This window comes from Felis catus, chromosome D1 (assembly GCF_018350175.1).
Source record: "Felis catus isolate Fca126 chromosome D1, F.catus_Fca126_mat1.0, whole genome shotgun sequence".
NCBI classification, from domain to species: domain Eukaryota; kingdom Metazoa; phylum Chordata; class Mammalia; order Carnivora; family Felidae; genus Felis; species Felis catus.
The window spans coordinates 111544684-111567387 of record NC_058377.1 but is presented as its reverse complement, the minus strand read 5'-3'; the positions used below and the strand labels follow the sequence as shown (position 1 = coordinate 111567387).

General features: G+C 62.5%; 1 protein-coding gene across 1 annotated transcript; it reads right to left on the bottom strand.

Annotated features, from left to right (window-relative positions):
- Positions 1-5505: 5505 nt before the first annotated feature.
- Positions 5506-18645, bottom strand: CCND1 (cyclin D1). Its single transcript, XM_011287102.4, has 5 exons — positions 18225-18645; positions 16454-16669; positions 15764-15923; positions 11555-11703; positions 5506-8972 (listed from the first exon to the last, which is right to left on the bottom strand). The coding sequence occupies exons 1-5, from the start codon at positions 18420-18422 to the stop codon at positions 8808-8810; spliced, it is 888 nt and encodes a 295-aa protein (XP_011285404.2). The 5' UTR covers positions 18423-18645; the 3' UTR covers positions 5506-8807.
- Positions 18646-22704: the final 4059 nt, after the last annotated feature.

Genomic DNA, 22704 nt, shown 5'->3' with positions numbered 1-22704 from the left:
CACGAAAGGGTCAGTGGCTTGTCTGAGTTGACTAAGTGGCCCCGCTGGGGCTTTGCAGATTCATTGTCCGAATAGGAAGTTCACTCCTAACTTCGGGGGCTTCTAACTCTCTTCTTCGTGCCTGATTAAAGCCTCCCCCCCCCACCTCCCCCCCCCCCCCCACCAGCATCAAGGTGCTTGCCCGTTTGTCCCTTGGGGACCCCTGTGGAGACCGCACTTTGGCCGCGTCTCTTCGGGCGCCGTAGCAGATCAGCGGGGCCTTGGGTGGCGGGTCCAGAGGTTCTGTCGTGGGTGATTCCCGAACGTGACCTTGTTTGCGCTGCTCAAGAGTGATGGGCCGGGGAGCGCTCGCTGAACCCAAGGCTCAGTGACAGGTTGGCTCCGTCTTTCCCGCCAGGATTCAGCGAGCATGTGCCGTAGCAGTGGGGGAGTGCCCCCGGAATGGCGGGGTGCTCGCTGAACCTGCCCCCCGGTTTGCGAGCTCTGACTCGTCTGTCGTGGGTTGAATTGTGTCCCCCGCAAAGAGCTGTGCTGCAGTGCTCGCCCCGGGTACCTGTGGATGCAGCCTGATTTGGAAGTAGGGTGTCGGCAGGTGCGATTAAGGCACGAGGGGGGATGGGTCGCACCCAAGTGACCGGCCTCAACGAGGAGCGGGTACTCACAGGGAGGAGATGCCGTGTGAGGCAGACACGCAGGCGGGGCCGAGGTCGCAGCCGTAAGCCGGAGAAGGCCAGGAGTGCCAGCAGCCACCGGAGGCAGGGAGAGAGCATGGGCCGTCCCGCACCTTGGTTTCAGACCTCCAGCCTCCACAGCTCAGCCCCAGCATTTACATCGGCAACACATTAGATCCAGGAAAGGCAGAAAACGTATGGACACTGCTGTGGGTAAGAATCCTTGAAAACCAAATGACAGGATGCCCATATCAGACTGACTTAAACAGTAAAGGACAGCGATGGTCTCCTGGAACAAAAGGGCTCTCACTGGCTTCAGGAAAGGCTTGATCCAGCAGCTTGTCCGGAGAGCTGGTACCTTCTTTCTGGTTTCCCATAAGACCTGCTTCAAGCTTAGATGCCACCCCAAGGCCCGCAGCAGCTCCCACAGGGTGGTGGGAGAGCCGTCCCAGTGCCCAGGGTCCCGTGGAGGACAGGGGAGGGCTCCCTTTTTCAGAAGCCCCAGGAAACCTCTGTCCCTGTGTCGTTGGCTCTGTTAGACTCCGCATTTACCCTCGAGCCTGCCACCGTTCAACACCACCGCCCCTGGGTGGGGGCGGGCAGATGTGCTGTTGGGTTTGAGCCCATCCGGGCCTGTCCTGGAGCTGGGGATGGGGTCATTCTCACCCACGCCACAGAGCGGAAGGACCGGCACCGGGCGGGGGGATTGGGGCTGGCGCGAAGAACGGGAACTGTCCCCTCTATGAGCCCAAAGACGAAGTGAGTGTGGCCTTGCTGCTGCTACCCAGAGAGCCACCGTTGGGTTTGGGGGTCGGGGTGATGATGGCCTCTACTGGGCACTGACTGTGTCGGGCGCCGTGCTAAGTACCTCACACACTTGGGCCACCTGGCCCTCACCTCCTGAAAGCACCGAACTGAGGTTACTGAGCTCCAGGTCCGGGCTGGGCCAGGCCTCAGATGCCAAGCAGGGTGCGGAGCCCACCCTGCCCTCCGTCCAGCGTCCGTTCTCCTGGACACGCTTCTTCCTGTTTTCCAGGTGAGAAAGTTGAAGCTCAGAGAGGGAAGGTTGCAGAGCTGAGATCCAGCCCCCAGGCCTTTTACGCCCAGACACGCGTGCTCACGGACGCACGCGCGCGCGTGTGTGAGCGTGCTCTCTAGACCGCTGTGGGTCACCTCGCACGTCCGCTGCCTGGAGGAGGGCAGCCTGGCTCGCCGGCCGGGACGCCGCCCTGACTCGGGACCACGGACGGAAGCCTGGCACGTGGGTGGACCTGACCTCGGCCGCTGGGCCTCCCGGCGGAGCTGAGCTCCAAGCTCACGCGCTGGCCGTCACGCGAAGCTTCGTGCGTTTTCTTCAGGCCCGCTTTTGAAGACTGTGCCCTTCTCTGCAAGGTGGCCGAGCCAACGGACAGGAGTGCGGACTTCGGACACACGATCTGGCCCCTGGGCCTGACTTGGTCAGTTCCTGGCTGTGTGATCCAGGCCCCGTCGCTTCCCCTCTCCGGGCCCTGGTCTCGTCTACAACAGGAGGCTGAAAATCGCCACCCTCGGCCCCTGTGCAGGCCACTGCCTGTCGGGGCCCACGAGGCCCGGCTGGCACGCGGCCGCGCTCATTCATTTACCGTCGTCCGCGCCCGCTTCTGCCCAGGGGCGTAGTCGAGAGGGACGGAGGACATGTGGCCGGGGGAGCCGCAGCCACTGGCTCTGGCCCTTTGTGTGGACTCTGCCCACGCTTGGCCCCCAAGATGGAGAAGCTTGTAGCTGTGGGAACGCAGGGCCCGCTCACCAGTGGTTTCAAGACCTGGGAAGGCTGTAAGGCGGGCCCAGTGCCTGGTCTGCAGCTCGCGCTTGGGGCGTCTGAGCCGTTACCCTCCCGTGCTGGACGGAGAAGGAACCCCTCGGAGGGCCGGGGTCTGAGGCGCGCAGTGATCCCCCTGCTTGGCCCACTGGCTCTTAAGAAGACTGAGACGTTGGCCTGTCTGCGCTGCCTACAGCTGAAAATTAAAAGGATTAACGGACGCGGCCGCCTTTGAGAGGCTCGAGGCCCACCGAAGCCCCTTTAGGAGGGCTTCATATTTCTCCCCCCCCCCCCAACCTCCTTGTGGGCCCCTGGGAGTGGTGGTGACAATGCCCCCGGATGTGGGCCTCAAGGCCCTCGGCCCGGAGCTGCCCGCCCACCGTCGGCCAGCTATTGTCTGCCGGGCCGCAGTGTGGCTCGGGGCCGGGGGGCCGGTGGGCCAGGGGACTGTGGGAACGGATTAGAGGCCCTGGGTCCGAGTCCCCCTCTGCATAAACTCCTGATCAAAGGCATTCCTGGGATGACAGAGCCCTGTGTGCCGCAGAGGCCTGTCCAGCCCGCGGGGCGTGTGCTTCACGCAGCCAGCTACCCGGACACGTGTGGGAGCCCACGCCGCGAGCGGCCTGCCGTGTGACCGTCGTCCCCCCGCCAAACACAGAGCCAAGGCGCGGGGACAGCGAGGCTTCCAGGAGGCCCCCGGCACCATGGGCTCGGATGGGTCCCGGGAGCCTGAGGTGTGGCCGTAGTTCCCGGGGGCCCGGCAGTGCCCACCTCTGCAGACCCGGCCAGCTGCTTGCCCCCCGGGGCCCCTGGGGCCGCTCCTCGTGACACAGGGGTTTGCCCATGGTGCCCGGGTTTGGCCAGAGCCGTCCCTCTGCAGCGCACGACACAAGCTGGGGTCGGCCCGCGGGCCCGGCCTGTTGCCCCTTCTGTCCTGTTCCCACTTCCGCTTCTGAGCACCCCCGTCTGCCAGGCTGGGAATAGGGCGGCAGAGAAGGGACAGCGAGGTGTCCGTCCTCAAGGACTCCTAGCCCGGAGTGGGGAACACTCAGGTGTCGTGACTCCTGGACCTTCCAGGGCCACCTGCCGGGGGCAGGGGTGGCAGTGCCTGCAGGGGGGCCTTGAAGGGGAGCGGAGGGGAGGGCACTTCAGGCGCAGAGCTGGAGGCAGGAGATAGTCTGGTGTGTCTGTAGTCCCCGGGGGTGGAGACTCGGGTTGGAGCTTCTGAGGCTGGGGGAACGTAGGTCGGGGGGGAGACTTGAGGGGGGGAGTGGGGCGTGAGTCCGGGAGAGGTGAGGTGAGGAGGGAGAGGTGGGGTGAGGGGAGAGGCGGTGTGGGGTGGGAGGGGTGAGCGGAAGTGAGGTGGGTCAGGTGGGGAGAGGGGGAAAGAGGGTAGACAGGGGTGAAGGAGGAGAGGTGGCTCGGGTCTCGGGCCCTTGGACCAAGCTGGAAGGAGCTAGAAGCCCCCAAAGGTCTGGGCCCAGGTGGTCAGGAGGCAGTGAGCCCAGCGAGGAGGGTCTTTCCGGCTGGGGAGAGGGGGCAGCACGGAGCCTTCGCCTCAGAGGCCCCTCGAAGGCCAGCTTCTACCTGGGATACAGGCAGGGGACAGGCCCTCACTGTCCCCCCACCCTCCTCCCCGAGGAGCCACGGGCACTTTGGCAGGGAAGGCCTACAGAGTCCTTTCTCGGGGTCTTCAGAGACCGGAGGCAGGGTGGGGGAGGTGGCAGACTCCTCCACCTGCTGCCCCTGCCCTGCACAGGGGCTTGGGCTCCCCTCCCCCACTTGCTGGATTTCTGCTGGAACCTGATGCCGTGAGGTTGTTACCCCTGCCCCCCGAAACCGCTCCTCAGGACACACCTGGCTGGTCCCCGGGGCTGGGCGCCTATGATGGGGCACATCCGGACACTTGCAGGGCGCCGCCCCGGCTCTGACCCCCTCCCGGAGTGCGTGTGGCATGGGCTGTATGTCCGCCGTCAGGCCTGGGGCCGCTGTGGGGAGCGCAGTCACCCTGGTCCCGCCACCCCCCGCCTGCTCCCGGCTGCTCCAGTGCCTGGAGCACCAACTAGCGGATCTGGAGGCTCCCCGCTGGGGTGAGGGGCACCCTCAGGGGCGGGGCTGGTATACAGCAGGAGCCTCATAAAGGCCACGGCGAACTGATCTGATAAGAAGCGCTATCCTTGGCACGTGAACCAGCTTCCCTCCTGAGCGGTCATGCACCCGACCGCCCCGGGGTGGGTGACACGTTGGGGACCCCAGACTCTGAGAAGAGACCCGCGCCCCATGGCGGGGGCCCAAGGCCCGCTGACGCCTCCCCAGTCCGCTCCCCGCCTCCACCTGGGCTGGAAACGAGGCCGGCCACGTGCGTCCGAAGCCGAGGCGGACGTCACAGGTGTCCGCTGGGCCTCCCAGGTCACTAGGTCCGTGTGAAAGGCCACCGGCCTGCGGCCCAAACACGCGCGCTGTGCTCTTCTCCCTGAGCTGGGGGCGCCTCAGGACCGTGATTCACCAAAAGCAAACACCGGTTTGCGCCAGAGGAGGGTTAGTGAATGCTGGCTTGTTTATTTTCCTATCTGCAGATAGCCTGGGAGGGGGCTGGCGGAGCGTGGGCCGGGAACCAGTCCCGAGCCGCCTGCAAAGACACTGACCAGCCGCTCTCCAGGGCTCCACCCTGGGGTCCCAGCGGCCCCTCCCACCGCATGCCCCCGTCTGGACTTCCTTCCTCCCAGCCGAGAGCATCACTTACTCCCTCTGGGTCACCGGGGGACCTCTGGCAATGTTGGGTTCTGGCTGTGACACCTGGGGACTGTCCCGCCATCTGTTGGGAAGAGGGCAGGGACACGGCTAAATACCGCACAGTGCACAGGGCGGCCCCACCCCCACGACAGAGGAGGACCTGACCCCAGATGTGGACGGCTCCAAGGTGCGAACCCCCACGCCCAGTCCGGGAAGCGGCCGCTTGGGCACCTGTTTGTCAGCACCGGGCCCCCCCCGGCCCTGGCTCCCTGCCCACCCCAGGAAACAGACAGACACGGCACCGGGGTTTTACCAATTTTATTTCTAGACTTTTCACGTTTGTCTTTTGTTTTCTGCTGGCAACGTGCCGGTTACACGTCTGTGCTGGGAAACGCCGCAGGGTGCCACCGAAATACGCACAGACCACAGCTGCCCACCCGCCAAGAGACCCTCACAGACTTGCTGGTCACAGGACAGACTCCGCTGTGCTCCCCGGACCGGCCACGGCCTTTGAGCACACACGACGTTCACACCCCCCCCACCAGGACAGACCGTCCCTCAAGGGCCCCGTTTGGTTCAGACACAGAGATGCCGCAGCCAGAAGGGTTGAGGTAAGCGGAGGCAGTGCTCCTGCAGGGGCGGGGCGGGGCGGGGCGGGTTCGGGGCCTGCCAATGGCCTGGGAGCACACAGGCTGACCCCGCTGGGGCAGGGGCCGCAGATGGTGCAAATCCTTGGAGTCGAGCAGCGTGCCAGGCGACACGGGAATACGGCACCGTTAGCTGGCCTCACTGAGGCTTGGAGTCCTTTGACGTTAGCATCACGCTGTACTGAAGAGAGCAACACACAGAAAACGCGGGTACAGAATGACAGATGCCACACGGCCGGAGCTGTAACCCGGTCCCGAAGCCGCTCTGAGCGTCCAGAATGACGGAGCCCCGCAGCACAGCACCACGCGGCACGTCAGGACACACTCGTCACAATAATTATAATAATGCAACTTTCATAGCTACACGCAAAGAACGACACGGCTGTAAAAACCACAGTGGTGGTACGTCCCAGGTCAGGAGGACAGCCCAGCATCACAGGCGCAGGGAGGAGGAGGCGGACGTGACCCGGGCCTCGGGGATGCCGGGCTGCGCGCACGAACGCGGCCCGGAGCCCATCCCGCCGGGCCCGTTTGGGGATCCCGTCCGCGTGTCTGTTCGCCGAAGCAGGAGGCCGCGGGCCAGACGGGGCCTGACCGCCTGGTCTACACATGGCTAAGAGAAGCATGAGGTATCGTGAAACAGGAACCTTTTTGGAATAGAGCAGTAATCACATTAAGTCAAAATTGATCACATAAAAAAAAAAAATCTACCAAAAAAAAAGGCATCCTTAATACATTTTTCTATGAGAAAATTAAAACTAGAACATGGCAGTATATGACATCGTAAAACAAAACAAAACAAACTGATCCTCCAATAGCAGCAAAACAATGTGAAAGAGACACAGAAAAGCAACGTGAATCTGTTTCCAAACCGGGTGCTGGGAAGTCATCGGTAGCAGCGAATCGGGAAGCGGAGCAGCAGCCTGCCCGTCGCGTGGTCCCGCCCTCAGCCCTCCGCGCACACGCACCTCGCGCCCTCGCCAAGCACCAGCCCTGTGCTCTCGCTACCTCCCGACACTCCCTACGCAGTCGTTACAAAAAAGGTACACAGCCAAGATGTGCAAATTGTCTACGGGTTGCTAACCTTTCTTAAAAGGAGGGGACGAGGGGACAAGAATGTGGGGGGGGGGGCTGAACTGGTTTCGAGTACCCTAATTTTCCGCCTAACTGATGCCTCTCGGATCGGGTTCCCGCCCTGGGAACCAAACGGCACAATCCGTGCTGTGTTTTTTTTCCTCAGGACTTTTGTTCTCTCTCCTATAAAAAAGGACCTAACGGTTGTACACTGTGTGAAACCCATAACACCAAAGGCAGAAAGTTGTGTGTGTGTGTGTGTGTGTGTGTGTGTGTGTTTAAATCAAGGGGAGATTACATTACTTTATAAATCATACTGGCCTTACGAACATCCTCTGCAATAAATATTCTTTTTAGCCTTAACTATAAATTATATATTTTAGTGTTTCAAAACCTCCCTAACCCTTAAACTACACCTTCTCGAGGTAAACCTTTAAAGGCCCCTACTCTCAAACACCAGTTGGCACCAAAGGATTCCTAAACTTACACTACCCTACAGAGAAAGAAACGCATCATCCTGGCAACGTAAGAATGCACTTCTTGACTGGAAGCTCGCCTTCGAGAACACCCCCTCTCGCTAACTCCACAGTGACATGCACTTGCCTCGCAATCCCGTCTGCACCCAAGTACGTGAATATTCCCAAACCATTCCATTAAGAAACCGCCCCCCCCCTCCACACACAACATAAACAGAGAGATTCGTTGAAAGTGCTTTGAAATGGAATGGTTCTAGAATATCGAGAAGGAAAGAATGGTTCTAGAGCACTGGAGAGGGAAAATGGTTCTAGAACGTCAAACAGGAAAAAGAGTTCTAGAACATTGAAGAGGAGAAGTGGTTCTAGAATATTGAAGAGGGAAAATGGTTCTAGAATATTGAGAAGGGGGGGTGGGGGAAGGGAGCCGTGGATTTCACCTGGATGTGAGCAGGCTGTGGGTCTGTGGGGTGAGAAACCGGCATCTCCTAAACAGGCCACTACAAAAATATGAAGATTATAAAAATAGAATATATTACGTCGCGGTGGCGGGTTCTCTGTTACAGTAGCGCAGGCCAGGAGTCGGAGCTGGATTTCTGTGGCCGCCACGCCGGCCGGTGCCCGGCCACCCGCCCCGGGTCGGGCCACAGGCGGAGGGCGGGTCAGCACGCGGCCGTGCTGAGCTCTACGCTACGCTAACCGAGGTCACGCCAGCCACTGACCGGTGAGGAGGTTACGCGCCTACCTACGGGATAAAATGAACGCGCACAAATGACTTACTCATAAAGTGACTACATGCCCAAGCAAGCGGGTTGTGGGACGCCTAGAACCGCCTTAAAGCTGTGCTCCTTCAGAACAGCACACGAACACGTTTGCCACCTACGACCCTCTTCCGCTTCAGAAATGGTTTCTTGGCTTTTCTCTCGTTTTTTACCGTGTTTTCATGCTTTTTTTTTTTTTTTTTTGCCGCCGTTTTGTTTTAAACACAGAAAGAATCAAATCTAATCCTCCCCTGCAGACTTGTTCCTTGTGTTAATGCCTATCCTTACGACACAGAGACACAAACACGTTCGCATACGACCTAGTTGATTATGGGGTATAAGGTTCTCTATTTCTGTAGCACAGCCTCCCCCCACCCCCTCCCCCCAGCTCAGGGTTATGCAAATACTATTTTTTTTCTCTCCTTTTTTTTTTTCTTTTCTTTTTTTTTTTTTTTTTTAAAGACAGCTTCTCGGATACTTTTTCTTTCTTTTGCTTATGTCAGAGACGGAAGGGAGAAAGAGCAAAGGAAAAAAACCGACAGTAAAGGAGAAGGAAGCTTTTCCTTCTGGTCGTGACCGGTCCTGGCGAGGAGCGGTCCTGTCCAGGGAGCACCCGGGGCCGGCCCCTCCCGCGCCACGCACGCGCGCCCTCAAATGTTCACGTCTCGAACGTCGGTGGGTGTGCAGGCCAGGTCGGCCTCCTCCTCCTCCTCCTCCTCCGCCGCCGCCTTGGGGTCTAGGCTCTGCTGCTGGGCCTGGCGCAGGCTGGACTCCAGCAGGGCCTCGATCTGCTCCTGGCACGCCCTCAGACAGTCCTGGCCAGACGGGAGACAGGGAGACGGGGTGCTCAGAAGGGGGCCTGTGGTCAAGGCCCTCCTGCAAACGCCAAGCCCTGGACCGCCGTGTGAAAGTGAGGCTAATCTAAAGCACTGCCTCCCTGCAGTCGGGTGGGGCCGCTGCCCGAACCCCAGGACCCACGGGCATGGGCTCTGCTTGGCCCCCGGCTGCCCCGGCCTGAGGAGCCCCCGTGCTGCCCGGGCTGCGGAGACCCCACTCGGGTCCGAAGGCCCCGGAGGCCACAGGGCTGCCGGCTGTCTCCCGTGCCCACCTGGTGCCTCCCTGGCCTGTCTCGAGCCCCCCGTCTCCACCCCAGGACCCTGGCCCCCCGCTGGAATCCCTCTGCCAGGCTCTCATCCTGGCTCCCTGTTCCCACCAGCCCGAACTCAGCGCTATTTGACCCAGGACAGAGAGGCCCTCTGAGCCCTGCTTTTGGGACTTAACCTCTGCCGTGTCAGCCCCTGCGGTGAACCCAGCCTTCCGAGATGAATGGCTGTCAAAAGCGTTAGGCCGTGCATGACTGAGAATGAGCGTTGGGTGGCCCCGGGGGGACTCGGACCCTCTATCCCCCTCTGTCCTCACCCGCTTGGCCTGCACCCTGGGAGACACGCTGGCCTGGCCCAGCGTGCACCCCCGCAATCCCGCGGCCCTCCTCTGCCAGCAATCGCCCCGAGTTCTCGATGCCCAAGAAGTGATCTTGGGGAGTCCAGGGCTTCTCGTGGTCTCATGGTGGCCAGTCTCCCCGCAGCTCAAAAGTGCAGGTGTCAGGCTTTGTCCCAACCCTGGGATGCCACACTGGGGCTTCTTTTCTAGAACCAGGTAGTCTCTGGTCCAGCCCGGAAGACAGATCCGAGCCTTTCCCCAGAGGAACAGGTGAACCGCGGGCCCACCTGGGGAGGGGGCTGCGAAACGGGTGTCCAGTGCCCCAGAGAAGGGGATCCAGGCCAGCAAAGCTTCCCAGTGAACCCTGGGGGACCTGCCACGTTTACAGAGCCATACGCTTCCGCGCGGAGGGCTCTCCTACACCACCGGTTCGGTATTTGTCGTGGCTGGTGAGGAAAGCGGTGTAGGTGCAAAAAGCCAGTTTTACGGATGAGGAACCTGAGGCTCGAGAGGCCTGGTGTTGGACTCAGGGCAGAGGGGTGCAGGGAGGGACTTGTTTCCTCCTCGCAGCCAGCAGCCTCGGCCCAGAAGAGCCGCCTCTGGCAGCCGGGAGCCAGCTCGGAGCAAGGGCAGACGCGGCTCATGCCCCAGGAATACGCAGGGCCCCGCCCGCCACCCAGTGTTTTCCAGATGTTTGTCGCCGGGTGACCAGACTAGCGAATTGCAGCCTCAACCGATTTCTCCCCCGCCCTCAGCTGAGATCTTGTTTCAGATCTAACTGACACGATCTCTATGCAAATAAGGGGTCGTGCAGTGATTTCCTACAACTGTCTGTGCCCAGCACCGTCTGTGGGGTCTCTCTCTGAAGGGGAGAGGCAGGGGTCATCTTTCCAGGACACCCCATCCCTCTGGGGGGCCCAGGAAGCACTGAGACTGAGGGAGCCCCCCCCCCAACCCCCCACTGCCTCCGGGAGCCGCCTGCTCCCAACAGGGAGATGAGCAAGCATGCCGCCTCCTCCAGGCAGCCGGCAGTGCTGGGCAGCGGACGGGCAAGCTTCTGCCCCGCAGCCTGGCTTTTCTTCCCCGAATCATGCGGGGAGGTGGCAGCCGCTAGGGCCCACGACGGAGCCTCCAGGCACTCGAGGGTGGGCCACCAGAAGGCAGCCCGCGTCCGAGCCAGACCCGGACCGGGGTCAGGGCGGTCACTGGCTCCCATAAGGCACGCCCAGCAGGGCCGAGGGCTGACCTGTCATCCTCGCTGGTCTAATCTGGTAAAGGCCACAAACCCTTGTAATTGTTATTTTCACTCTTTCTTTTAAGACAAAAACGGAATCGGGAATAAAACAATGGCATTTGTAAGCAGGAAGGACACCACGGACTCCGGCTGGGGCTGTAATAGCAGCAGGCACTCAGGAAGGGCCGTAAAACACAAGGTTGTCTCCACGGGCCTTTGTTGCGTCTGGAGACCTCACAGGAGCCCTTTGAAAGCCTCCATTTATGAGCCATCCGCATTGTTGCGCAGACAAAGCTGGACGGGGCCACAGCTCCACATGCCATTAGGACACGGATCATTGACGGGCCTGCCTTGTGGCCCCGCTCCCTGGACGGCTCACCGGGAGGGGTTTATGGCTCCTGCCTGCTCCTGGGAAACCTGAGGACCCTCCTGGCCTGCCAGCAAGTACTGCGAGATGCTTCTCCTTCCAAAGGAGCCCCGGGAGGGTGGGGTGAGGCCGGCACCCGGTCAGCCTGGGGCCAGGGCTCTGTATGACCAGGTCCCTTGCGTCTGAACACAGGGTACCCCCCGCCCTCCCCCATCACGTTTGGGGGCCTTGGCACGAGCCATGGCATTTCCCATCAAGGAACTGGCTTTGGACCCCCGGGTACTAGAAGTTTCTAGTACCCGGTTGCTGAGCAGGCCAGCCAAGCCAGCGTAGGAGCGGCGCAACCGATCGCTTACCGCGTCACACTTGATCACTTTGGAGAGGAACCGGGTGAGGCGCGGATAGGACAGGAAGCTGTTGGAGCTCCCCAGGGGCAGGCCTTGCACCGCCGCCAGCACGCTCCCCGCTGCCACCATGGAAGGCGGGTTGGAAATGAACTTCACGTCTGCAGAAGAAAGGGAGAGAGGCGAGGGGCTGTGAGCGGGCGGCGGCGGGGCGGGGGGCCTCCCCGGGACCCCGTGGTCCCACCAGCCCTGCATCAGGGTGCGGAGGCCGGGAGAGCACAAGCCGGGCCTGCATTTGCACCCAGCTGGAGCTGGGACACTGGCAGAGAACAAACCGCAAAGGCCTGCGGGGAGGGGCGTCGCTATACTGGAGCCCTGGGAACGTGTTGCTTATTCACATTCTAAAAGGTGACAAACCTACAAGGGAGAAGGCATGCTGCGGGGCCACAGGGACTGGAGACGGCCCGCCAGGCCTCCAGGGACCCAGCCTGTACTCTCGGAGGGGTGCACCTGTCTCACCTTCCCCAGGGCAGCCCTCTGGGCATGTGCAGGGGGCAGTGGTCAGTGGTCCTGCAGTGGTGGCCTTGGATGCTTATCCTCTGTTTATCCCCCTCCTGGGAGGTGGGGTTACCTCATTACTCCACCCGCCAGTCGCCAGCACGCTGTCCCCTCTGCCCCAGGAACAGCTCAGTGAGGGCGGAACCCCTGCCTTTGCTCCGAGGGTGAGGCCAGCACTCGCCACACTTGTTACGGAAAGGTGGGAAAGCAGGAAGGATGTTTAAGCAGCCACGTGGTGCCCCGTGGGCTGTGTTCTGTGACACAGAGCCAGGAATTCTTGGTGGGGGAGGCCACCGAGTTCCGAATCTCGATCGGGGGCTCGGCCCCTTTGCCTCATCTTACACGCATAGGGCACAGGACCCGGCTGGGTGAGCTGAGCGTGAAAGGAGGGGACCTCGTGGGCCAGGGTGCTTGTCCCCAGCAGCCTAGCTGAGGCTTCGTCCTGGGAGGAGACATCAGGCTGTACCGTTGCCAGCAAAGCAGGCTGGGGAAGAAAGGAGCCACCCTGGAGGGGGAACAGAGTCCGCTGCCGGGCACCGTGGAAACTTGAAAAAGAAATACCTAACAAGGCCCGCCCCCCTCTTTCCCTCTTTAAATGGGAGCATTTCCAGGGCGCCTGGATGGCTCAGTCGGTTAAGCGTCCGACTTTGGCCTAGGTCATGATCTTGCAATTTGTGAATCTGTGAGCCCCACGTCAGGCTCTGTGCCAACAGCTCGAAGCCTGGAGCCTGCTTCCGATTCTGCGTCTCCCTCTCTCTCTGCCCCTCCCCTGCTCATGCTGTCTCTCTCTGTGTCTCAAAAACAAATAAATGTTAAAAAAAAGTTTTAAAGAAACAAATATATTAAATAAACGGGAGCATTTCCACCCAGTCTGTGAGCGGAGAGCCATGAACGAAAAGGTTGTCATTGAGGCACTCAGGGCTGCAGGAGCACCTGGGTGGATCAGTCGGTTAAGCATCGACTTCGGCTCAGGTCGTGATCTCCCAGTTCCCAAGTTCGAGCCCTGCATCGGGCTTTCTGCTGTCAGCAGTGGAGCCTGCTTGGGATCCCCTGTCCCCCCCGCTGTCTCCCCCTCCCCTGCTCACATGCATGCTCTCAAAAATAAACATTAAAAAAAAGTTGCTGCAGTCCCAGCAACAATTCAGTTGGAGCTCGAGACTCCCGTCCAAGACGGATGGTGTAACGGGGGGAGGGCTCGCTCCTGAAGCCCACGTCCCCACTGAAGCGTATGTGTGCCTTTGCGGTGTGGGGCTTATGTGTGTAGATAAGGAATATGTGTGTGTGTGTGTGTGTGTGTGTGTGCACGTACGTAGGTAAGGAACAACCTGACTCTATATCGTCCAACACTTCGACTCGGCGCCCAGTGCAAAGAGCCTGGGGCCGCTGCCAGAGCAGCCGCTGGGGCTGTGCGGGTTTGCTGACCCTTGCTCAGACCCATCCGTTAGACTCGATTTTCCTGTCCGCTTCCAGCAGCACCTGTAGTTTCTTTACCCAGCCCACTGCGATTCCCCGGAAGGCTCCAGTGCACACGCAGGCATATACGTTAACAGAAAACCCACCGCGGTGTGGGGGATACATGCACATCTGCAGATACGTGGGAGGCCCAGTTTGCAGGCACACAGAGCACGGAGAGCAGAGACCCCCACCCCCCCCATGACACCGTTCAGCGGGACCCTGGCCCCGTCGCGGACAAAAACATCTTTGGGGGCCTTTGCTTACACTTCCCCCTCACGCCAGTCTGTTTCTGCTTCTGAGCTGCCATCGCGTTACTCGAGAGAGTGGTCCCCTCATGACCAAGGGCCTGGCTGCGCCTCGGCTATGTCGCAACCGTGCAGGTGAGGATTTGGACCGAGAATCTTTCCAAGGAGGGACGTGGATGGGCAGGTGACCCTCTCCTCCCCCGGCCGCCTGTCTCCCGCGGTGGGGGGCGGGGGGGGGCCCCGCCCTGGAGGTACTGCATGTGAAAAGCTGTCGCAGCCAGCCAGCCATCGCTGCACCTTCCCTCCGGGTGGACCCCAGGCACCGGGGCCTGGGATGCCCCCTGCAGGCCCCGGGTTGGGGGCAGGGGGGGGTGGTGGTGCTTGCTGGGCACGGTCTCAGAGGCCCCGCGTGCTTACGCACGGCGGCCCGCGGCAGCTGGACAGCCAGCACCAAAGCGCGTTTACAGCCTCTGCACCAGGCTCGCTCGCCTCACTGCCAGCGCCCCACGAGGGCTCCACACCCCACTTCCGCGGGGTTCTGGGAGAGGGGAAACTCCAGGCTGCCCCAGCCATCCTGGGGGGGGAGGGTGTACAAGAACCGTTCCTTGCACGATCTCCAGGAAACTTTGCCATTTCTCCGAACCACTTTCAGCTCCTTAAAAGGCTGCCTGGAAGTCTCCGGAGGCCTCTCTCTTCTGAGGCGCCCCAGCCAGAGAACGCCTCCCTGCCTGCTTGAGGGGCTGGCCCCCGGAGGCCGAGGGGACGGCCCGCGGGAGGCTCCCTACCCCTGCCAGAGGGCTGGAGCCACCACCCCGCAGATCCGTCAGGGCCCACGGTGTGCCCCCCCACTCCCCTTGCTTGGAAGGGCTCAGAGGAGGGGTTCGTGCCTTGTGCAGGAGGACGAGCAGGGTGGAGAAGCCGGCAGACTCTCGCCTGCCCTGGAAATCCCAGCCACCAGAGCACCCGGACAGCGGGAGGGTGCCGGGAGATGTCGGAACAGGGGCTCTACCGCTCCCGGGCAGGGAGTGAAAGAGGCCAACCTGCCCCCCTTTGATACTGCGTGGCCCACAGACTGGGGGAGCCCCACACGATGTCTGAGGCCTGACCCGGGGCGGAGGTGGCCCAGTGTGGAGCTGGCTGGGATGAGGACGTGGGTCCCCAGGCAGGGTTCTCCAGGTCTGCTGGGCCCAGTCCACGTGATCAGAGGGAGAAAGAAAGGGGTCGGCGTCAGGGTCAGGGCCCGGGGGAGACAAGGCAACACCGGGCGCGCGTCTGCCTGCCCTGACTTCTGAAAGGCTGGCTGTCCCAGGGCCCGGGCCAGGGCAGTGTCAGGCAGGGGCCTCCAGGGACCATCCAGAGCCCTGCCAGCAGGGGAGAAGACAGGCCCCCTGCTGCCAACCGTGGCGGCCCAAGCCCGGCCGATCTGAAGCCCCTCCCAGGGCTCAGCTGAGCCCAGCCGGCCCGAGGCACCCCTGGCGGGGCCTCTGGCGGCCAAGCTGTGCTGCTGGCCGCCCCCGCACGAGGGCTGCTGCTGGCCGCCCAGAGCACGTGGTGCCGGCACCGCGGGCCGGCACTCCCCACCCCTGTAGGCGCCCCTGGCAGGTGGCCCAGCCCGGGAGAGGCCAGAAGGGGGCCCCTTGAGGACATGGGGAAGGACTGGTGTGTGTGTGTGTGTGTGTGTGTGTGTGTGTGTGTGTTGGGGGGGGGCGGGAGGACGGGAGTGGGGAGGCAGGCCGGGCAGCCGAGGTCAACCTCTCTCAGCATGGAGTGGCCGCGGCCTGGCCACCCACCCACACCCATCCCCGAGGCGCTGCGTGGTGGCCGTGGCCAGCCTCCGCTGCCCGACCCCAGGAGGGCACCCCCCCCAGCCCATCTAGCCCCAGCGCACAGCCCGAGGAAGGAAGAGGAGCCCCTGTGAGAGGCACCCCGGGAGACCGGGGCCAGCAGGACCCAGCTGCCCTACCTGTGGCACAGAGGGCGACGAAGGTCTGCGCGTGCTTCCGGATGATCTGTTTGTTCTCCTCGGCCACGGGCATTTTGGAGAGGAAGTGCTCGATGAAATCGTGCGGGGTCATCGCGGCCAGGTTCCACTTGAGCTTGTTCACCAGGACCAGCTCCATTTGCTGTGAACGTGGGGTGACCCAGGGTAAAGAGGGGTGCAGGGGCAGCCCCTGCCCCTCCCCTCCGTGGGGCACGGCCCAGGAGAGAAGGGATAAGGGATGCTGGGGGCCCAGGAGGTGGGGGAGAGCAGGCCATCCCCAAAGAGGTCCCCAAAGAGAAAGTGACGTGGAAAAAAAGGCCCACTGTTCCCAGGTCGGGCCCAAAAATGACCCCCACCTGGAACGCAAGACCTGGTAGCCAGCGCGGGCCGCCAGCGTCGTCGCCGCTAGAGGGCGCGCGCCGCCCACTTTTCGGCCGCGCTAGGGGAGCAGACGAGTGGGAGTCGGAGCGACCGCGAGCTGTGGGGCGCCGCAGCTGGGGGGCGGCGGGGGTCCCGCCCGCTCCTCGAGGGGGGCCCCGCCGAGCGGCCGCCCGCCCAAGGGGCATAGGGAGTGTCGGCGGCCCGCGGGGCCTCCTGCCCTCTGCACCTCCCCCACCCCCGGGGTCCTGGGGGTCCTGGGGCTTCGGTGGGCGGTGGGGGGTCCCAGGTTACCAGCAGCTCGTCGGGCCGGATGGAGTTGTCAGTGTAGATGCACAGCTTCTCGGCCGTCAGGGGAATGGTCTCCTTCATCTTGGAGGCCACGAACATGCAGGTGGCCCCCAGCAGCTGCAGGCGGCTCTTTTTCACGGGCTCCAGCGACAGGAAGCGGTCCAGGTAGTTCATGGCCAGCGGGAAGACCTCTTCCTCGCACTTCTGCTCCTCACAGACCTGCCGGGGCACGGGGGCCGTGACCGCCGCCGCCGGGCCCCCTCCGCGGAGACCCCGCGGTCCCCCCCCCAACCCCCACTGGGCTCGCGCTGGGGCTACGGGTCGTCCCGAGCGCGCGGCGGGTCGGGGCAGGGGGCGGCAGAAGCGGCGGCTGCCGCGCCTCCTCCCCGGCGTGTCCCCAGTGCCCACCCTCCCCGAAACTGAAAGGGAAAGTCCCAGCGAGGCTGGCACGGTGGGGGCGGGTGTGGGCACGGCTGGCGGCGTGCGCCGCGCGCGGGCGGCCGGCCCCGGGGACCCCGGCCCGCGTGGGTGCTCCGGCGACCGCCGGGCCGGGGCTCGCTCCAAATGGGGTGCGGGGCCGCGGGGCGGGCCGCGGGGCCGGGCGCCGCGCTCACAGCGCCTGCGAGACACAAAGGTGGCGTCCCAGGCCGCCGCGCCGCATTTCCCCAGACGTCATCTTTTCAAAAAATATTTAAAAATATTAAAAAAATAACTGAGTACATAAAAAACCCCTGAAAATGACCCTCGGGCGGCCCTTTACACAGGCCGGGGGTTTAGAACTCGTTGCAGACTCCGGGGAGAGCCCCAGGAATTCAAACTCGGTGGCCCCCCCTTCCCCCTGGGCGCGGGCGCCGTTTCCCTCTCGCAAGGGCACCACGCCGCACTTTCAAAAATTATTTTAAAATATCTGCGGGTCCCCCGGGCGCCCACCGGAGACCTGAAAATGTGCCCCGGGCCGCCGGCTTGCTCCAGGCAGGTCCCCCAAGCCGAGACCCCTGCAGACCGGGGTCAATCCCCAGCGTCTTGGGGGCCACGCGACCTTGCAGCTCGGCGTGCTCTCCGGCCCAGGCTGGCCGTGCGGGGCGCCCCGGGACTCGCAGCTTGAACAAAGGGGCCCCTCTTCCCGAGCGGGGTCCCCCCCAAGCTGCCCGCGCTCCGTCCCCGCGCCCCTCCCTCCGGTTCCCGGCGGCCGCGCGGCCCCTCGCGGCGGCCCCAGCGCCTCGCCGGCCGCTCCCCGCCCCCACCCTGCCCCCAATTATTAATAAACACTTTTGCTTTGCAATAAAAGAACAAAGATGGCGCATAATACTGGCACGAGCGGCCCTTGCATACGTGTCCGTGGATATTAATTTAAAAATCAAATCTATGCCCCCTCCCCCTGGAGCAGGCGGCTCGCGGCCGTGCAGGCAGAGAGGAGGCGAGGGGGCTCGGGCGCAGGCAGGGGCCACAAAGGGCGCCCAGGCCGCCGGCCCGCACCCTCCAGCCAACTGGGGTGCCCCTGGCATTGGCTTTCCCCGAAGGGGACCCCTCCCCGACCGCTCCACCCCCACCCCCCGCCAGGATAGGGAATCTCAATCGACCCCACCCCCACCTCCTCCCCGTTCAAAAAATACCCACAATATCTATATATTGTGAAAATGCGGTTCCTAGCAACACCCCGGCAAACTTCAAAGTTGAGGTGGGAGAGAAGGGAGGGAGACGAGCGGCAAAGAAATGTGGGTTTGGGCAACAAGTTGCAGGAAAGGTCCTAAGAAAGCGGCCCGAAGCCCCGCACCTCCAGCATCCAGGTGGCCACGATCTTCCGCATGGACGGCAGGATCTCCTTCTGCACACACTTGAAGTAGGACACCGAGGGCGCGCAGGTCTCCTCCGCCTTGAGCATGGCCCGCAGCACCCGGTCGTTGAGGAGGTTGGCATCGGGGTACGCCCGGCGGATGGTCTCCACCTCGCAGCATAAGAGTTGGTGTGCCATGGCTGGGGCTCTGCTGGGCGGCCTGGGGACGGCGGTGGGTCCCGGGTCGGTCCGCGCTCGGCTTTAGCTCCCGCTGTCCCGCGCTCCCTCGAGCTCGTCTGCCCCTCGCCGGAGCGCGCGGACGCTGCTGCTCGCTGCTACTGCGCCGACAGCCCTCTGGAGGCTCCAGGACTTTGCAACTTCCAACAAAACTCCCCTGTAGTCCGTGTGACGTTACTGTTGTTAAGCAGAGATCAAAGCCGGGCAGAGAATGGGAGCGGGCGGGGGGGAGGGGGGGCGGGCGCAGGGGGAGGGGGCGCGGGCTCCGAGCGCCGGGGAGCGGAGAGGGGCAGAGCCCAAAAGCCATCCCGGAGGCGCCGCGCCTGCCCCGCGGCGGAGTTGCCCCCGAAGCCTGGTTTTCATAGAAATGCAAATCGCCCGAGGCTGCCTTTCTCCCCGCCGGGGAAGAGGGGTGCAAGGGTGTCTGCCCTCCCCGTGTGGGTCCCCTGGGATTTGGGGAGTGGGTGGAGGTGGCTTTGCAGGGGGCACAACGGGGGGGGGGGCGGGCCACACGCAGCCAGGGGAGAGCGCATGGAGGGGGGGGACTCTGGGGCCCGGCGACACCCTATACACGAGCCGGGAGAATGGGCGCATTTCCGAAAACGCCACGAGGGCACCCACGGACGGACAGGCGGCCAAGGAATCTCGGCGTCTGCATCTTCTTTCATTTTCATTAACACGTGTAAATTTCAGGAACCATTTAGCATTCAGGGACGCGGAGCAGAGTCCGCGACCCTGGTGGAGGCTTCATTCCCGCGCCAGGGGGGGTCGTTGCAAATGCCCGAAGGGGTATCCCTAAACCCTAAAGGGATTTCAGCCTAGCATGAGCTCGCTCAAAAAATAAAATAAATAAAATAAATGCCCGAAAATTCCAGCAGCAGCCCAAGATGGTGGCCAGCATTTCCTTCATCCTGTCCTCCTCGCCTGGGGGATCCGCGAGTTGGCTCCCTACCTTGACCAGTACATCCTTTTAGGGATCCCCAATCTCCCCAGCCCCCCACCCCCGTCCCGGCAATTTAACAGCTAGAAAAACACCCTGGACGGAAGGCTGCGAAAACAAGTTGTCTCTGTCCTGCCTCATTTTTTAATTAAAAATAAATTAAATCGCTGGAAATATTAGTCGCGTCTCTGTGACAAGACCACCGGAAGCTTCCTAATCGGTTTTGCTGGGGGGTGTGGACACCTCTGCACCTTTTACAATCAGCCCCGGGCTGCATTCGTGAGCCTGTGGGGGGATGGCAGGGGCTGGCAAAAATTAGAACAATTCCAAGTTACAGAAATGGGTGTACTGATCTGGTTTTAAACAAAATCTATACGTATTTGTGGTTATACCAGAGGGAACCCAATGTTATCGCTAAACTAAGAGATATACAAAAGAACACAGAAAAGTGGTCTTAAAAAAGTTTTTAAGATTTAGTCTTCTTCGGTTGCTTTTTTTTTTTTTTTTTTTTTAATAAAAGGACATTTTGCCCTGTCTTAACTTTTAAAAAAAGTTTTTACACTACCTGCCCCCACTTAAGAAAACTGTTCATTTACTTCCCTCTGGACATAGTGGAGCGTCATCAAACCGTCGTATCCTCTTAGCAGTAAAGGCTCAAAAAATACGGATGAAAAAGCCCCCTCCCCTTCGCCAAGGGCACACGCAGCAAGACAGGACCCCCCCCCCCCCCTTTCCAGGGCTGATTCTTCCCGCTCCCCCTCCCCCGCCGGGTATTAGGGTTACGAATATTCCGGCCGGGTCCAGGAGGGTAATTACCCCCGGCTCACGCCTCGTAAGCGGTGGGTGGCCCGAGCGGGGAGCGCCCACCGCCGTGTCCCCCTCCCCGGGCACCCACGCTCGCCTTGGCCCCGGGCACGCCGGTGCCTCGCAGCAGCAGCCCGCGCACGAGGGCGGCCCGACTGCTTTTTCATTCATAAAATCCCGACCGGGCGGCTGCCCCGATGATTTATGGGGCTGCGCGCTCTCACCCGGCCGCTTCTGCCCCGGGGGGCGAGGGGACCGAGCCCCGCGAGCGCCTCGGTCCGGTCCGGCCCGGGGCGGCGGGCGACGGCGAGGGGCAGCGGGTCATAAAGAGGCTCGCCCACTACGGCTAAACGGGCTCCGGGTCCGGGAGGGAGCTTCCCCCTAACCCGGGAGAAAGACAGAGGAAACTGGAATTAGCATGAGCCAATGGGGGCGCGGCGCTGTTACTAGGCGGACCGGGCAGATCTCGACTAGGAACTTCGTTGATTTCCCCGCTCAGGGACGGGCGCAAAAGTGCAAGCCCGGCCGGCGAGCGTGAAGAGCCGTCCAGGAACCCGCGGGGGAGGCGCAGGAATTTGGGGCCTGGCGGGGAACGCCAGCGGCCCAGCCCCCACCCCGGGGAGCCCAGAAACGCGTCCCTGGGGCTGCAGAGGGGGCCGACAGCTCCGGGCCCTTAAGGGCGGCCGCTTCTAGGAGAGCCGAGGGCGCATTTTTATTTTGTGTGTGTGTGTGTGTGTGTGTGTGTGTGTGTGTGTGTGTCCCAAAGAGAAAAGCAACTTAAAAAAAAAAAAAACAAACTTTTCTGTTGCAGTTTAATTTTGCACTGCCTTTAAAAAAACCCCACCACGAAGCAGGAACTGCGAGTCCTGGGCTCATTTAAAGTGCTCTGCGTTTATTTCTCGGTGACTATTTGGAGACAAAGGGCCAGCGGCTCAATCGGGAAGGCACTACGTTGGTTGGAAGGAAAATCCCAAAGTAACCGAAATCACCTTCCCGCTTTCCTGGCCCCCTCGCTCACCACCCCCAGGGGAGACGGCGGCCGCGGTGGATCTTCGGCCCCGAGAGGGCGAATTCCGCCGGCCGGCGCGTTTGCCACCGTCCCTGGCTGTGGGAACCTTCATTCAGGCGGGGGAAGGGAGCGCGTTCATTCAGGAACCGGCCCGCCGCGGCGCCGACCCCTGGACGCACTGCGGCTGCGCGCCGGCCCGCGGTCGGGCTTTGGGGAGGGGGGTGCGAGGCCCAGTGGAGCTCTTCCCCCGGCCTCGACCTCCCGCAGCCACCCACCCCACACAGGACCCGAGCTGGCGCACCCAGGTGGGGTCACCTGCAGCCGCATACCTGGCGGCAACTTGAAAGGACCTGGCTCCAGCTCCGCGAGTTTTCCATTGTTAAGCCCTTAAGTCGCTCTGGAAAACGCTTCCGAATGCTGGCCACGGGGTCCCCCGGCGCGGGGGCTCCCCTTCCCCCACCCTGCTCGCCTCGGGCGCGCCCGGAGGTCCACGTGCCTGCCGCAGTAGCTCCGCCTGGGCTCTGCGGTGCCCACCCGGGCGCTGCAAAGCTGTGGGGCGTGCCGGGACGAACTCCGGCTCCGGCGCCCACCTGGGAACGGTCCCACGTTGGGAACGGGAGCAGCCGCACCTCCCACCGTTCCAAGCCGCCCATGTGCGTTTCCGCCCCTGAGAGTTAATTCCAGCCACACACGGACTAACCCCCTACCCGAGTCCCGGTCGTCCGCCTGGCGGGATGCGGGGACGGGGCACTCCGCTCCCAGCTCTGAGGGCTGTGGGCACGATGTGCCCGGAGTTAAAGAGCAAACCCCAACAGGTGTGGGGGTGGTGGCTCACAACGCCCCCGGTTTCCCTAGGAAGAAGGTGCAGTCGTAGGGGTGAAAGAAGAATCCAACGCCTTGAACTTCGTCCCTCAAAACGCATCGCCTGGTGTCCTGAGCTATTGTATGAAACCCCAAAGTTCGCTAGGAATTCCCTGGACTCTTGGCTCAGGCCCCTGGCCGGTCTCTAGCCAAGTGTCGCGGAGTGGGAGCCCAGCCCGAGCAGATAATCACCTCCAACCGAGGTAAAGAAATCGGTTGGGGGGCGGGGGTAATGACCTAGGAGGCCAAGATGTGTCCGCGTGTCCCGGGCCCGGCAGGGCCAAGGCCTACCCGAGGTGGAGCAGACCCCGCCCCTGACCAGGGCGCGGAGCGCCGCTGCGGAGACTCGCGGGGGCGCCGCGGAAGCAAGAGGGGTGGCTCATCCGCGCCGGACCTTCCCGGACGAGGACCCGCACTGATACCCTTGTGGACTCCCGCGTGCTCCCGCCCCACCCGGGAAGGGCTGGACGCCCCCTCATTCACCTTGGAGGACTTGTCACTCGCTCCCCAACCCCGCGCTTTCCCGGAGACCGTGTTGGGGGAGGACCCCACATCCTCGTGCCTGCTTCTTTGTGCCCTTGGGATGCCCCAAAGCGTTCCCAGCCTTCGCTTTGGCCTTGGGGGTGGGT